The following is a 15,826-nucleotide window of genomic DNA, read 5'->3' on the forward strand; positions in this document are numbered from 1 at the left end:
CGAAGTGGTATCTGAAACTGTATCAATGACCTTTTTGTACTCTGTCACGTTGACATCCATTCATTAGTCTATTTGCACTTTAAATGAATCTTTTACCCATCTATGATTTTGAGACATCAAACACTGGCCATGTGGAAAATACTGGGTCAGTGAGTTATACAGATGTTCCAAATGCTGGCACATGTTAGTCTACAAGATCAGTAGCACCTATCTGTTAATACCATCGTTGATCTTTAAGCACCAGAGAGCTGCCAAGCTCACAGAGGCAGATACAAGATTTCCAAAATTCTAATTTTTGCTTGAAAGCTCAAATGTTGTGGTCGGTGACAGATACTGTGGGCTGCTTTCCTTGAAGTGACAGGCTAACATTTCACTCTGAGGAAGTGTCTGTCAAATACCAAGTCTGAACAACTATAGTTTGTCATTCATTCTTTCAAGTAAAAATGGTGTTTCATAAAAAAAAAAAAAAAGAAGAAAGAAAGAAAGAAAGAAAGAAAAAAAAAAGGCCTGGGCTCTGCACTAGAGTGAGAAGGTTGTGGCGTCAGATGGTTCCGGTGACTCGAGTTGCAGCCAGGATGATCGAGGTTGTCTGCAACGACCGTCTAGGGACGAAGGTCCGAGTTAAATGCAATACTGATGACACCATCAGGGACCTTAGAAGCTGACTGCAGCCCAAACTGGCACCCATTGGAACAAGATTGTTTTGAAGAAGTGGTACATGATTTTTAAGGACGACATGTCTCTGGGGGACTATGAGATCCATGATGGGATGAACCTGGAGCTTTATTACCAATAGAGCAGAATTTCTTCTCCCACCCTCACCCCACAACACTAGTATGGATGCTTGTTTGTTTTTTTAAAATACTTATTTATTTTATTTACTTGGTTGTGCCGGGTCTTAGTTGAGGCTCACAGGCTCCCTTGTTGCGGCAGGCGGGCTCTTAGTTGCGGCATGCATGTGGGATCTAGTTCCCTGACCAGGGATCGAACCCGGGCCCCCTGCACTAGGAGCGCATAGTCTTATACACTGCACCACCAGGGAAGTCCCTGGATGCTTATTTTTGAAAACTGATGTTAATAAAAACTTACAGGCTGAAAAAAAAAACCAAAAACAAAAACGGAGCTAGTTCTGCTGGCAACTCAAATAACCACTCAAGTGTTTTTCCCTGAGACAACTATTAGCACTTTGGTATGCAAATAGAAATGCTTTAAGTACATTTCCCATTTCATCACACAGAATATTAAAATGCTATGGAATGAAAAGTCAAGATTGAATAAAATTATCTTTTACTGTTTCATCTAAGGGATTTATTTTTACGGCAAGTCTGTGGCAGTGAAGCATTACAATGACCACTAGTACAGTCTGAGCCATTCCCTTGACTTAGGCTAAGGTGCTAGTACTTTTACCCACTCTTGCTTTCGCACTATTAGAAAATGGTAACACAATGAATAATGCCTTATTATTATTATTAAAATAGTTCTGAGCTTACTTACAGGCTCCCTGAAAGGGTCATGGGGACCCTCAGGTACCTCCCAGGTACTCCCTAAGGGTCCATGAACCCTACTTTGAGAACCACTGATCACATCAAGGAAGATGACAGGACAGTTTGAAAGAAAAATTGGCAACGTTGGAGAAGTTTTTCGGGAGGAGGAGATGTTTAGTTGACTGGGAAAACTGGCTAGAGAGCACACACGCATCTCATATCCGCTGCTGCAAGAGAATATAAATTTTGGCCATGAGAACACTCGTCAACCACACACTAATAATTTGTATTAGATCAGATTTCTCTTGAATATTGTTACTATTTTTATTAGTCTTTGGATGTACGAAGTGACAAAATATTGAACTTTGCTACAGCAGAGTTCAAAGTGAGCTTTTTTTGGTGAGACAAACTAAAGCTTCCTCCAGAAGAAAATTCCTGATTGACTTATTAATTTCTAACTAATGCTTATTTATGGAAAAATCAAGCAAATGCTTTATGCAATGATGTAACTGAAGGAGTCAGCCCATCGCAAGGATAAGAAAAGGTGCTTTTCAAAATGGAATAAAGCAAGAGGTTCTTTAGAATTAAAAAGAAAGTGACAGGAAAATTCCTTTTCACGTTAGAACAGACATTAGAGACACAGCTGCACACAGGGTGACTGATCAAAACAACTGCTTCAGCATTATGAAAAGCTGATCAATGCAAAGCACTCGAATTCACTTCAAAAAATCTACTAAGCAAGGCTTACACCAACTTAAGGTGCAAATTAAAGCATGATCTCTATTTATAACTTAATTTTTAAAAAAGTATATGTAGAGAATTCCCTGGCAGTCCAGTGGTTAGGACTCCTCGTTTTCACTGATGATGGCATGGGTTTGATCCCTGGTCAGGGAACTAAAATCCCGCAAGCCACGAGGCACGGACAAAAAAAAAAATAGAAGTATATATATCAGTAAGCATTGTTACTTTAATATGCAATTGGGCACCTGAGGAGTATTTCAATATGCCATATCTTCCGCTGGTTAGAAGATGAGGTTAGCACTTTTTTTTTTTTTTTTTAAATGAATTTATTTATCTATTTCATTTTTGGCTGTGTTGGGTCTTCGTTCGCGCGGGCTTTTCTCCAGTTGCGGCAAGCGGGGGCTACTCTTCTGTTGCGGTGCGCAGGCTTCTCCTTGTGGTGGCTTCTCTTGTTGCAGAGCACGGGCTCTAGGTGCACGGGCTTCAGTAGTTGCAGCACGTGGGCTCAGCAGTTGTGGCTCGCAGGCTCTAGAGCACAGGCTCAGTAGCTGTGGCGCACGGGCTTAGTTACTCCGCGGCATGTGGGATCTTCCCCCACCAGGGCTGGAACCTGGGTCGCCTGCACTGGCAGGCAGATTCTTAACCACTGCGCCACCAGGGAAGTCCTGAGGTTAGCACTTTTAGCGTAGCAAAGAACATGAAGGGCCTGACACAGGACTGCAGGGATGCTAGAAGAGGGTGGGTGTAGCATTTGTGTGTATGAAGGGCCAATCAAAATGCGTGTGGTCTTAACCTACAGGGAAAGCTGATGAGACATGCTATCGAGCAGGGAAGAATACATAATGCATCTGTTCCAAAGAGCTGCTCCTGAGAGATGAAGCACTGCAAGCTTAGGTTTTCTACATGAGATTCTGACACTGCAGAATACTCTCCCTTAATTTTTAAAACAAAAAACGAGCTGGCCTTGCCTACCTCCTCCCCACTTTCTTGTTTCTCCCATTCAGAGAGAGAGAGAGAGACATGTACTAGAAGTAAAACGCAGCATCCCTGGAGGAGCAGTGAACCCTGCATGAGCAGACGTCTTACCTTGGGGTGATGGGCCCGGTGCCTGCGGTCTATCGTCACATCTCCCCTCTGAATTGGTGAAGACACTTCTGATCTGTAGGTTCGCTGAGGGGAGTAGCCCTGATAAGCAGCTATGGAGCCGTGGGAAGGTGATGTGGGGATGGAGTGCATTGTCTGGTCAGAAATATTAACCATGGTTTTAGGACTGGTCAGGGTGCCATGGCGAGGGAGGGTGCCCTGCTTGTTATAAAACTGACGCTGCTGCCACTCATAAAGCTGCCACATGGTGTCGTCTCTCATGGATCTCCGCTTCTCTTCGGCCCCAGGTCCAGCTGTCTTGTCGTGAACGGAAGGAGTTACGCTGCAGATACTTTCCGGCCGGGTCTTGCTGTTTCTTGGGAGTGTTCTATAGCCTTCAGGGTAGCGGGCCACAATCTGGGCTCTGTGGCTTGGCATATTTCTTGGTAATGTTTGGTAAGAGATTACTCTGAAATAAAAGAACAATTGGAACGTAAAAATGAAGGAGAGTTGTTTCCCAGATTCTAAATTAGAGTAAAATTTTTTTTTTTCCTCTTGGTAGGTAAAATATATACTTAGGACTTATTTTTTTAAAAGACCAAAATATTATATAAGGTACAAGTGATTAATGAACAGATTTTAATCTTTTTATGAAATTCAATTCAATGGATTTAATATATTAAGTGAACAGCATCTATGTCACTCACATAAAAGACTATTAATTCCACACAAGGTACAGTTTTATTTCAAGAAAGAAGAGTATTAAACTTTTCTCAGAAATAAGAATGTTCAAGATCTCATCTCAAGTCTGTCCTCATATCTTATTTGTTTTTATATAAATAAACTCCTAGAATCTCATCTTCACACATCTCACCAGAATAGTTAAATAGGGTTTCTGCGTGTGGATGCAACACTGGAGTTTTTGAGTTGTGCCTAAGAGTGCAAAGACAGGAAATGAAGGACTGCAGGTGGTGATGCTCTACTGTACCACGTCCTTCTGAGAGCACGACTGTCTATGGGAGGAAGTACATCCATCAGTACATTTGTGGCTTGAAGGAATAATTTCCCTTGATAACTTTTCTTAATTTGAGAAATAAAAATGACTTGAAGCCAAAGCTCAAAATGTAAAGACAAAATACTTCCACTATAATATTTCAGATACAAAACTGCAAATCTCTGGAATTTTACAATGTTTTAATATTAGTGAACTTCATTATTAGTCAAGTGGGAAAAAGCAGTTGATCAAAAACCAGGAGGGCCAAGCTTTCATTCTTGCTTTCCCACTAAGTGCGGAGACCTTAGAAAAGTTACACCTCTGGGACTGAGAGAATGTTCAAGTGTGTGTGTGGCGAAGACCAAGAGATCATACTCCTTTTAATACTTGGGGTTATCAACTTTCTATTTTAAAATTTGTGCCAAAAGTATGAAAATTATTTTAAAAAAACTTTACTATTCTATTGCAATGATATACTTAAAGATAAAAAGATACCCCTAAATAAGGAAGGGCATAATCTTAAAGTGCTAGAGTCCTTCACATGCTACTGATATCTGGCCAACTGAAACTTTTTGGGATTCGGCTTTTTCATCTAGAAGATGATTTGATCACAAAGTGGTCTTACAACTCTAAAATCCCATGTCTTATATTGTACTTGAAATATTTCCAATTTCTTCAACCATTCCCCTCAATTGAATTTCCTTCATCATGCTGATCATCCCTCAGCTTGATTTAAAACAGGCTTGCTCAAAATTTATCCCCACCACCCTCCCTCCCATACCTCCACCCCAAGAACCACTACACAGGGGCCAACCATCTGATGACTTCTGGGCTGAAGTGAGGGAGAAAAGTACCCAATAATACTCTGATATAAGCAGTAGAAAGAGTTTAATTTTTTGCTGCTTTCTCTACATGTACATTTCCTAATTTTCCCCTGCTTGGTCTCCCTTCCTATTCCTACCTTCTCCGTTAAGCCAGAAACCGGAAAAAGTCCAGAGCTGGCAACCCCACGGCTATGTGCTTAGAAAGCGTGTCAGACAGGGGAAGATGATTCCATCCAAGAAATTCTGCCCTAGCACTCAAGCAACGTACTCCAATATACCTTGGTTTATTTGGCCATTCATAAACTCAAGAAATATTATAGAGACCTTGCTGTGCAAGAAGCTCTGGATTAGGCACAGAACTATATCATAGAAGCATATACTGAAAACATACATAATATTAGCTTTATACCCTGTTTGGAAATCTGTAAAAAGATCATATATAATCATATAAAGAGGGGACACACATTTTTTATCTAAAATACATGAAAAACTGCCTGTGGACTAATGTTTAAATTCCAGTTCAGAAAATCTGATTACACAAAACCCAAGCATTCATAACACGTGAGCTGGAACCTGTGGCAGAGATGGATATTGAAGTTGAACGCTTATCATGTGATCATTAACAGCAGGCTATTTTCCTACCAAGTTTGGCTAATTAGGGACCACAAAGTATAAAAGGCTCTTCTGCCATCTTTGGAGCTCCTTTTGGAGAATTTTAATGGAAAATCTGGTTGTCATCCAGTATATTTATTTTTATCCCATATACTTTCTACCATTTTGAGACCTCTTTTTAAAAAAACTACAGTCTCCTTCGGTGGTTTTCCCCAAAGAAATTCAAATTAAGCGAAGTGTGATTTACTTTTCAGTGAAAGCTTAAGAAACGAACTCTGTAAGCGCCTTCGTCAGGTTTAGTGCTCCATTCAGCAGCAGTTGCCTGTCAAACACCGTGAAAACCCTGACCTGTGATTCTGCCACGCAGAACAATGGCTCAGGCTCCCGGCATCTGAACGGTGCCCGCCACTCACAAAGAAACTTTCAGGCTCTGCTCACAGATGCAGGCATCTACTATATGACTACATATTAAACCTCTATTCTTTCTATCAGAACTTTAGGAATAAAAGCCAGCCTTTCATAAAGTTTCACAAAACGAATTATACCATGTATTACCATTCTGCTTCTTCCCACCAATAAAAATTATTTCATTATAAAACCTCGCAACTGTTTCTTAAGCATGAAGCTCATATGATAATGCAGATGATCTATTTCAGTGATCCAAACTGGACTCCAGCCAGTGAAGCTGAAGTTGGAGGAGCAACGTGGAGAAAACCTTAGCTCAAAATAACCTAAGACTAGCCTTCAGAAGCTGGAAGGTCTGCAGTCAAAATAAAGAGCCTTTACGTGTGTTAATTATACCCAACCAAGGACTTTAACAAGTGCTTGAAAACTAATACTTATGCTCAACAATTTAAAAAAAATAACTTCCAGATACTGAACCCCTTTAACTATACCCATTCAACCTTAAGAAAGTATGATTTTATTTGAGGAAAAGTGCTTCTATTAAGAAGTGAGATTTAATTTGCTGGGTAGAGATGCAGCAGATCTTCTGGCTGGGATTTTTATTATTGTTTCCCTGAAAACAATTACCTTTATAAGTACTTTCAAACATCCTTTCTCCCCCCACCACCGCCCAGAACTACCTCTGGCTTTTCTTCTGTCTAATCAAATTTTATTTTTGAAACAGCAACTGTTTCTCACAATTGTCCCTTGAGAAAATTAGAAAAGTGAGCACTGAGGGCGGAGGAGAAGAAAACGGAAGTGAGCAACACATTACGGGAGTCGGTTTTGCAGCCCTGGCTGAGCTGCACTCCTGAGAGAAGAGGCTGGCAGACAACCACCCAGACCGGAGGGACATGCTACTATTACAAAAGTTCATCTGCTTTTAACCAAAACATTAGTAACTCATTGCTTTCTGGTTTCCTACTATCGAGAGGTAAGAGTTACAGTAAGTCTTCAGTTAATTTTACTGTGTTAGTTCATTAAAGTACGTTATAAATCTTGCATCACCAGCTTCCCACCTAACAACACAACACAACACTTTTTCTCATCCACCATCACCTGCTTTTCCTCCGTTTCCTCTAGCCCTTATTTTTGGTCTCCTTTGCAGGCCCACCATCCTCCTTTTTTCCTTTAAATGTAAATTTTCTTTCTGATTTTCATCCTTACCTTTAAGCATATCTGATACAATGATGACACCCCAAATCTTATTCAAGTCCAGACCTCTCTTTGGAGATACAGACTGCAGGCACCTCAGATCTAACCTGTCCAATCACTCATTACCTTCTCTCTTCCCAAACCTTCTCTGTGCAGTGAAAGGCACCAGACAACGCTTGATGACCAGACCAAAAAGCAGGGCGTCATTCTTGATTTCCCCCAGCCGCTCAAATTAGACTCGAGTGAGACCAGTTTGCAATCAAGCACATCCAAGCACCCAACTAGCCTTGTCAATTATATCGTGACTACATCCCCTTCCTCTCCTCATTTCACTCATTCCAATAGTTTTTGAACTTTCTCCAATTCATTCTCCAGATTCTGCAGCAGGGATGATACTGCTGAAACACCAATCTGCATACATCTCCTCTTGCTTCTCATCCATCATCACAGCAATTGTGCCTAAGCCAGACTCATGTCTTTGGAGTCCTTTCCCAGCTCTACCAGTTTTGCATATGTAAACCAAGATAAGCATACCATCCTTCATATCTTGCCCCATATTTCACTTCCTCCAAAGAGGTTTTCCTTGAACCCTTAGGTTGTGTTGGTTGTCCCCGAAACATCTTCTTACAGCATCCTGTTCTTCCATCACTGTATTTGTCACCATATACTGTACCTGTTTGTTTAACTTTCTCCTCTACTGGACTAAGAACCTTTGTGAGAAATCTGGACTATATCTTTTCAGTATTTCACTTTCTGGCCCCATGACTACCATAGAGTAGTTATACAATAGGTATATGAAAGAACAAATGTGTACATGAATGAATAAATGCTTAGATGAATAAATATAATACTTAGCCATGTGCATTATGAGTTTAAGAAAGCCAAGGAATGAGACTGAGAACTAGAGAGCCTAAGCCTTTCCAGTCTCCACGTTACATGTCTCAGGAGAGCTTTGCATTACATCAGGCTGCAGAAGCTACTAGGGGAAAACAGCAGGGCGGTGGGGAGAGTGAAGACAAGTTCTCACTCTGTGTTTGTGTGTGTGTGTGTGTGCGTGCGTGCACGCACGTGTGCATGTAGAGGGGTGAGGCTAGGTCTTGCTCCTTTCCTCATCCCAAACAAACATGATCTGTACCCACAGCCTATGCCTTCTCTTGTGCTGGGCCAGGGAGGATGACTCCTTGCTATTAGTAAAGCTGGGCAACAGAACACTGAGAGGCAGAGAAAAAACACTGATACCTGATTACCATCAAAAAAAGATGAGTAATGAAGCTGTAATATCTCAAACGCAATTTGAACTTAATACTTTGAATTGGTATCTCAGAAACCGGTCTCCCACCAACATAACAGGAAAGAAACCTGGGTTCACAACACATAACAAGACACTTACCCCCTGGTTTCTTCTTCATGACCTCTCCCCTTCTGGATTTTAATCCACTGTTCCAGCTGTTGCATTGAATTCGTTCTCTGTATGACTCGATCAGCCTCTGTGTGTAAGGGCCCTGTATTTGGGTGACCTCCACCTCTAAGATCTGCCAGGCTAACATTGACTGTTTTGTTCTCTGAACTATTCACATTGACTGGCCTGTAGTGTCCAGTCTGACCCGGGCACGTTGACCCGCTCTCATATTCAGATGACAGAGAATTCAATTTGACACTATTAATTTTTGTTAAAGGTCTATCTTGGCCATCCTTCTGAAATCCGTATTTTTCAGCTTCTAATGCCTTTTTTTCTTCATTTTTGCTCATTTCCTTGTTTTTCTGGTTATTTTGGACCTCTGGTTTAATTAGCACTCTATGGTTGGGAAAGTTATTGATTTCTTTAGTTGGTGCATTCTCAGATGTAACCTGATCCACTCTGAAATCAGAGAAGAAAGCCAGAGTAAATCAGATGAAATAATGCACATGTTATTTCTGGGATTCAATCTAGGAAAAACATAAAATTACCTTCAACTTTACCAAAAAAAAAAAAAAAAAACCCGAAACGGTCACAGAGGAGAAGTCTGCACAAATCCCCAATATTGTAGTATGAAAATTCAAGTACGACACCAGAATGTATAAATAGAAAGGGGAAAAAAATTAAACCTAAAATACAGCGTAAAGAAGCACTAGAGGAAAAAAAGTGATGAGTGTCCCCACCATTAGAAATCTGGAAAGAAAGCAAATAAGACTGCCCTTTGACAGTGAAACCACAAAAATCCACACTTAAAAGACCACAGTAACTAGTCATTTGAAATAACATGGTTTCCAGCCAGGAGGGTTAACTCACCATGAGACAAACATGACTCTGGTTTGTGGCAATGGAAATAATATTCTGATGCTATCAAAGATCTGAACCATATGACTGATTAACTCTCTGTGCCTGTGTTCAAGAGGACCTGAGTTTCGGGTAAGAGCTCTTGGAGCCAGACTGCATGTGCTCAGCTGACAGCTCTACCTCTTACTAGCCGCGTTTCGGGCAAGGTGCAGAAACTGCCCAAGCCTCAATCTTCTCTGTGGTGAATGGGGAAAATTGCAGCACCAAGGAGACAAGACTGTTGTGAGGACTAGATGAGTAAATCAGTGGCTGCCACAGACTTTATTACCACTACCATTCCATCTCATCAAGCAATTGTGGATTAGCATCTGGCATCTCGTGTCCACGTCCCCGCAGGAAGAATGGGCTGCTCAGCAGTATGTGCCTGGGCCAGTGGACAGTTTTATTGCTCACCATGCCAGCTGCTATATCTGGGTATTTTTGATGAGAATCAGCTTCCCCGAGACCAATCACTTCCAGGATCTGACAAGACCAAGCTGAGTGTCTGAACCTGCACGAAATTGCCAAGATCATACCACACCGGGGAGGCCCCTCTAGGGATCTGGCCAACCTTGCACATTTCAATACATAATAATGCTCCTGTTGGATCCTAAGTGTGTTATTGTTGCCAGTTTCAGTGATGTGTAGAAAATACATAATCTATACATATCCTATACAGCCATACAGAGATAGCTAGTTAGGAATACAATCAGTGAGAAAAAATAAAAGGAAATGTGACTATTTTCTTTGGAGTACAGTTATGGACTATCCATATATTTATGTTAGATAAAACTCATAGCTTCCAGATTGGAAGGAATATTAGACACTGTTAAGGTTTACTAAGATATGCTATGGAGCTTCTTTCCCTTGAAAGATAAAAGTCAGAGAAGATCTACACTAAAAGCACAATTATCCGTGCTAAATTCAGGGGTGGGGAGGATTTTTTAACATTGAATATCAAATATCTGAAAAGGTTTTTTAAAATTAGTTACCTCTAGTCTACCAAAAGCTATTATTTTAAATTAGAACTGCAATGACTTTTTCCTCAATTTTTTTCTCAAAGATTTAAGAGATGTAATCAAAAAAGACACATGCTGACTTTTCTCTAAATGGAACCAAAACTGATTCAGAAATGTATGCTAAGATAACATAAATAATGTAAAACTTGTGATCCAATTTTAAAAAGTGACATTTAAGTTACTGCAGAAAATACATGCAAATATAGAAAATGAAAATAATGGGCCCGGAGATGGAAATTATTCAGAGAATGTATATTATGCTTAGATTTTTTAATGCTATCAACGTTCTGCACACTTGGGGACAATGACATTGTAGTTCATAGGTTAAATACTTTATAAATTTAGAAGAAATGAACTATCTAGTTAAAAACTGGATGTTCTATCTCTTAGGTGATATGCCGTGATAAACATTTGTAAGTATTCTGGCCATATGGGAAAAAGAGCCCAATACCTTAAAACCAAGTAAACAAAATCTCCCCATCTTATGAAATAAAATAGTATAGTAATTAGGTACCTTCATATTGAATGATTAAGACTACCAGGGCAGGATAAAAATGCTAAGAGCTAGAAGTAGAATAAAGGACATAATTTCTAGAGGATAATGGCGACTGACACCAGGTTGGGCACATAGGTGGTATTCAACAATTCCTGGCTAATAGGGCAAATTATATCAACACAACTGGCTAAAAATTGCTATGGGCGTCAGAAGTCAAAACAAAATATTGAATATCATCTTTATCACCATAAATTATGAGTAGTCATTAGTTTTTAGAGTGGAAAATACAAGAAAAGAACATGGAAGTTGAAATTCTGGGATAAGTGAACATACAATACTGAAATTATCTGGCAATCATATATCTTAATTATTATATTGATTTCTGTATTCTAAACAATTCCCTGAAAATTCTACTCGTAAGTTAATATTATCTTAAGATTTTCAATTAATTTTTTTCACCTACAAAATTTTCTCTAGCTGTCAATCATAATCACCTTATTTTTACGTCCATTCAGGTCATTTTTACACATGGAATTCCAAAAGCAGATTTTCCTTTTATTAGCTCTCAACCTAGAAAATGTATACGGTTGAGGTGGTTACTCTTAAAAATAGGTGTCCCAGAGTTCAACCCTGGACCTTCTTTCCTTTTTTTCTCCATACTTTTCCCTAGCTCTAATTACTAGTGATTAGTTAAGTTAATTTGGAATAGATACTTTAAAAAATAAACACAAATTTACTTATATAGCATCAACTTAAGTCTTTTAACCAACACATCAAAAGACTTTATTAATACACACACTTAAAAAAAAAAAGATTTACAATGTAACAATCCTATAATTTCCTGAGAAGAGAGCAAAAAGATCAAATTTGCAAGTTAGCAATCTTCCTTATATGAGATATGTGCTCAATTGTTGCTGACTGGAAGAAAAATTTAACTGTATCATAGATCTTTCTTCAAATTATAGGAATATATAACAAAAATGTTGTAAGCCCATTATTCAGCTGCTATTTACATATTTTAGAAACAGATTTCCTCTATTTCTTAATATAGTCGAATATTAAAATGATTCATATGTTAAAGCAGGGGAAGAAAATCACACTTAGATCAATTTTAACAGTACATATTTATATTACCAAAGAATCTAAGCCCTGGAGTTTTAAAAGAAAGAAGGCAGAATTCATCAAAAAGTAGATATATTTAGAAATAATCTAAATGCTTGATGAACTATTTTCTGGAGACATTCATCATAAAACAATCAGAATTAACCCAGAAATGCCAAAGAAATGAAACTCATCAAAAAATTTTATTTTAATTTATTAAACTTGAAAAACATACAACATAATATAAAAACACAATGAAATTAACTTCATGAGTATAAATTCTCTTCTAAGATTTAGAACCTTAAAAAAACAGTCTTGTGTACTTTTAAGACAGCAATTGAAAATGTACGTACCGGAAATTAAACGTAATTCTGTAAGAAGAAAGAACATTCAGTTGGAATGTTAGGATTCTGGATTCACCTCAGTACACCGATAGGTGAAAATGAATAAAGAGGGAAGGTGGAATAAAAATGCAGGTGGTATTTCAAACTAACTAAAGGTGTCTTAGTTTAATATAAAACATGAATTAATCCTTGCTTTCTGAGGAAGAAATAGTTTCATATCATGACTACTAAAATGATATGTACTATGATAATGACATACTTGCAAGGCAAGTAAAATGTAACTGGATATCACCATTATTTTCCCTACAAGCCTTTACCTTTTCACAGGCTCCGTCTGTACCAGGGCAGCATCTAACATGGCTTTCATCCACAACTCCATTTCCTTTCCTGTGTCAGTGCAGAAATAATAGGTCCGCATGTTTGGATGGGCTGCCTGATTGAAAATGGCACGATCATTTTAAATAGAAATATGATATCTGTAAAAGAAAAAGAAAGAAAGTTCAGTGGCTCTCTACACAGATCATTACTATCCAATTTCAAAGAAACCAGACTTGTCTTACATACCGATATAGAAATGAGGGACTTAAGAAAAATACAATTCACTGGTGGTGCAGTGGTTGAGAATCTGCCTGCCAATGCAGGGGACACAGGTTCGATCCCTGGTCTGGGAAGATCCCACATGCCACGGAGCAAATGGGCCCGTGAGCCACAACTGCTGAGCCTGCGCGTCTGGAGCCTGTGCTCCGCAACAAGAGAGGCCGCGACAGTGAGAGGCCCGCGCACCGCGATGAAGAGTGGCCCCCGCTTGCCGCAACTGGGGAAAGCCCTCGCACAGAAACGAAGACCCAACACACCCCCCCAAAAATAAATAAATAAATAAAATAAAATAAAATAAAAAATATATATATATACGTAATACATTTTTTCTCCTAACTTTACCATTTTTCTTTTTCTTAAAAAAAGAAAAGATGTATAGGAGGGGAAGGAGGTAAGAAAGGAAGCACCTGGACGTCCCTGTTCCATGCACACATCCCTAGCAATTTCCATTTACTACAATTCACATCTCTCTATTCAAGAATGTTCCAGAGCAACCAGCAACACAAGTCATTGAAATGTACATGTCATAGCATTTCCCTCCTGTGTTACCAATTCCTTTAGCCCTTAAAAGGTGCTGCTGTTAAAGCATTTTGACTAATCCTTACAGACACCTATACACAAACATAAAAGATTTACAAATGACCCAAAATGGCACTGCCCTTTAGCTTTTCTTCTCAAGTTTCAGAGTTAAAATGTAAATACACTGGGTTTGAGGCCTATATAACTGGTAAGTAGGTTTCTTTCTTTATGGTGGCAATCTGCCTCTATCCAGAGAAACAGAAAACAACACAAAGAAGGCGCTGCTGAGGGATAGCTACCCAAGTTCAAGCACTGAGTGCTCAGCTTACCCCTGGGCCTGCAGCGCAAAGATGGACAGCAGCAGTAGCTACATCAGAGCAGAAAACAAAGCCAGACTAACACAACATGGTTAAATCAACTAGACTTCAATAAAATTTATTTTAAAAAGAAGGGGAAAAAAAAGAAGAAAGAAAGAAAACAAAGGCCAAAGTGGGGAATTCTGTGGGGGGAACCATTCTTAATTTCCATTTAAGAATGTCTGTGACAGCTCCCTGGTAGACACTGAAGGACAAGGAAAAAGAAACAAAAGCTATTTCAGCATAGAATGAGGCAGAAGGAAGGACACTAAGCACAGAGTTAGTCTAAAGAGACGAGAGGAGTAAATCTGGAGCCACACACTTCACTAGGAGATCCTGACTATCTGCTCTACCTACAATGTCAAATTAGCTGCTTCAGAATCTTTTTCAGAATCAGGATATAAATAAATTCAGTCAACACAGTGGGCAAATTAACTTACAGAACCAACAAATCTCACTTGACCATGTAAGGGATGTAACAGTATCTACGGAAAACACGCGAAAGAAACAGCTCAAATGCCACCGGTTGTTAAAATGATTAAAACCACCACCAAGAGTCACTGGACTGGCTGAGTGAGGTTTTGGAGAAATGGATAAAGACCACTGGCCCTATCTGTAATCAACGGAAGGAACACTGGGCTGGTGCTCAGAAGATCCAGGTGTAGCCAGGACTCAAGACACTAACAAACCACACCCAAGCTTGTGATCCGTCAAATGGGAATATTTACAAGATGATGGCAGTTCCCGATTTAGCTTTAAGTTCCACAGTTTTGTTCAACAATTGTCTATAGTTTCTACTTACCATTGTGAAAGCAGCAGCATCAGTGCCAACGGACTTAGTAGTAAAAGTGGCTCATAAATTCAGAGAAAACAACATGGCAGAGAAGAGAATTTGAAATAGAAATCATTATCCTTGTTATAGATAAAATCCAATCAAAATTAAACCGAATAATTACAGAGACAATATACTTAACACGCATGGTCGCTTTTACTGCTATTTTAACATTCTATTTATTTTTATATTTTTTAAAATCTATGTTTTTTTAGAGTTTAAGAACCCAGCAAAATGTCCTATGACTAGTACAAATCCAATAAACATCTGACAAGTTGACGAGCAAACAAAAAAATTTAAACCTGTGCCCAAATAACAGCATTGGTATCACAGAGTTGGGCAATGTACTTTTAAAAAGTTATTACTTTAAGTTATCGGTATTAGAGTTTGCTATAGCATCTTAAAATACTTAATTCCATTTCTCTGGTTCATACTGTTAATAACATTTATTGAAATGGGTAGCGATTGCCCTTGTAGCCACTGGTCTTTGCTCAGATATTACATTCTCTTTGAGGTCACCCATCACCCTCCCACCACTCTGCCTTTCCCTCTCTTTTCTCCATAGCTAATAATGTAACACATTAATTGGCAAAAGTTGTAAATCGGCTGCAGTCCTGAGTATTCTTTAAAAGTGGACAGGAATTAAAAACTGAATCAATTTTATAATGGTGCAAACATTTTCATTGTTAAATAACAGCATATGTTACCCTTATATTTCCTCTCTTCCTTAAAATGAAACATTTAAACCCTTCAGAGTTCTTAATTTAACACTGACTTAAAAAAAAAAATAGGTGACTTCTGAAATTTATTTCAGCCATAATCATAAAGCAAAGAATGCAGTATGGTCTTTGAAAACAAAAATAACCAACTTTTAGCATTCAAGTGGCCTCTTACTTGAGGGTGCTCTACAAGCCAGCACATCACAGAGA

General features: G+C 39.0%; 1 protein-coding gene and 1 pseudogene across 6 annotated transcripts in view; one reads left to right on the forward strand and one right to left on the reverse strand.

The window, feature by feature from the left end:
* Positions 1–15,826, reverse strand: part of PLEKHA5 (pleckstrin homology domain containing A5) — a 233,205-nt gene that overhangs the window by 57,865 nt on the left and 159,514 nt on the right. For all 6 annotated transcript variants that reach the window (XM_061204775.1, XM_061204774.1, XM_061204773.1 and 3 more), the window contains 3 exons: positions 12,911–13,026; positions 8,728–9,195; positions 3,312–3,777 (listed from right to left, as the gene is read on the reverse strand). In XM_061204775.1, coding sequence (XP_061060758.1) covers positions 3,312–3,777; positions 8,728–9,195; positions 12,911–13,026 — 1,050 coding nt within the window. The remainder of the gene's footprint in view (positions 1–3,311; positions 3,778–8,727; positions 9,196–12,910; positions 13,027–15,826) is intronic.
* On the forward strand, positions 576–796 carry LOC133101369 (ubiquitin-like protein 5; annotated as a pseudogene).

The sequence above is a fragment of the Eubalaena glacialis genome, chromosome 11, assembly GCF_028564815.1.
Source record: "Eubalaena glacialis isolate mEubGla1 chromosome 11, mEubGla1.1.hap2.+ XY, whole genome shotgun sequence".
Classification (NCBI taxonomy): domain Eukaryota; kingdom Metazoa; phylum Chordata; class Mammalia; order Artiodactyla; family Balaenidae; genus Eubalaena; species Eubalaena glacialis.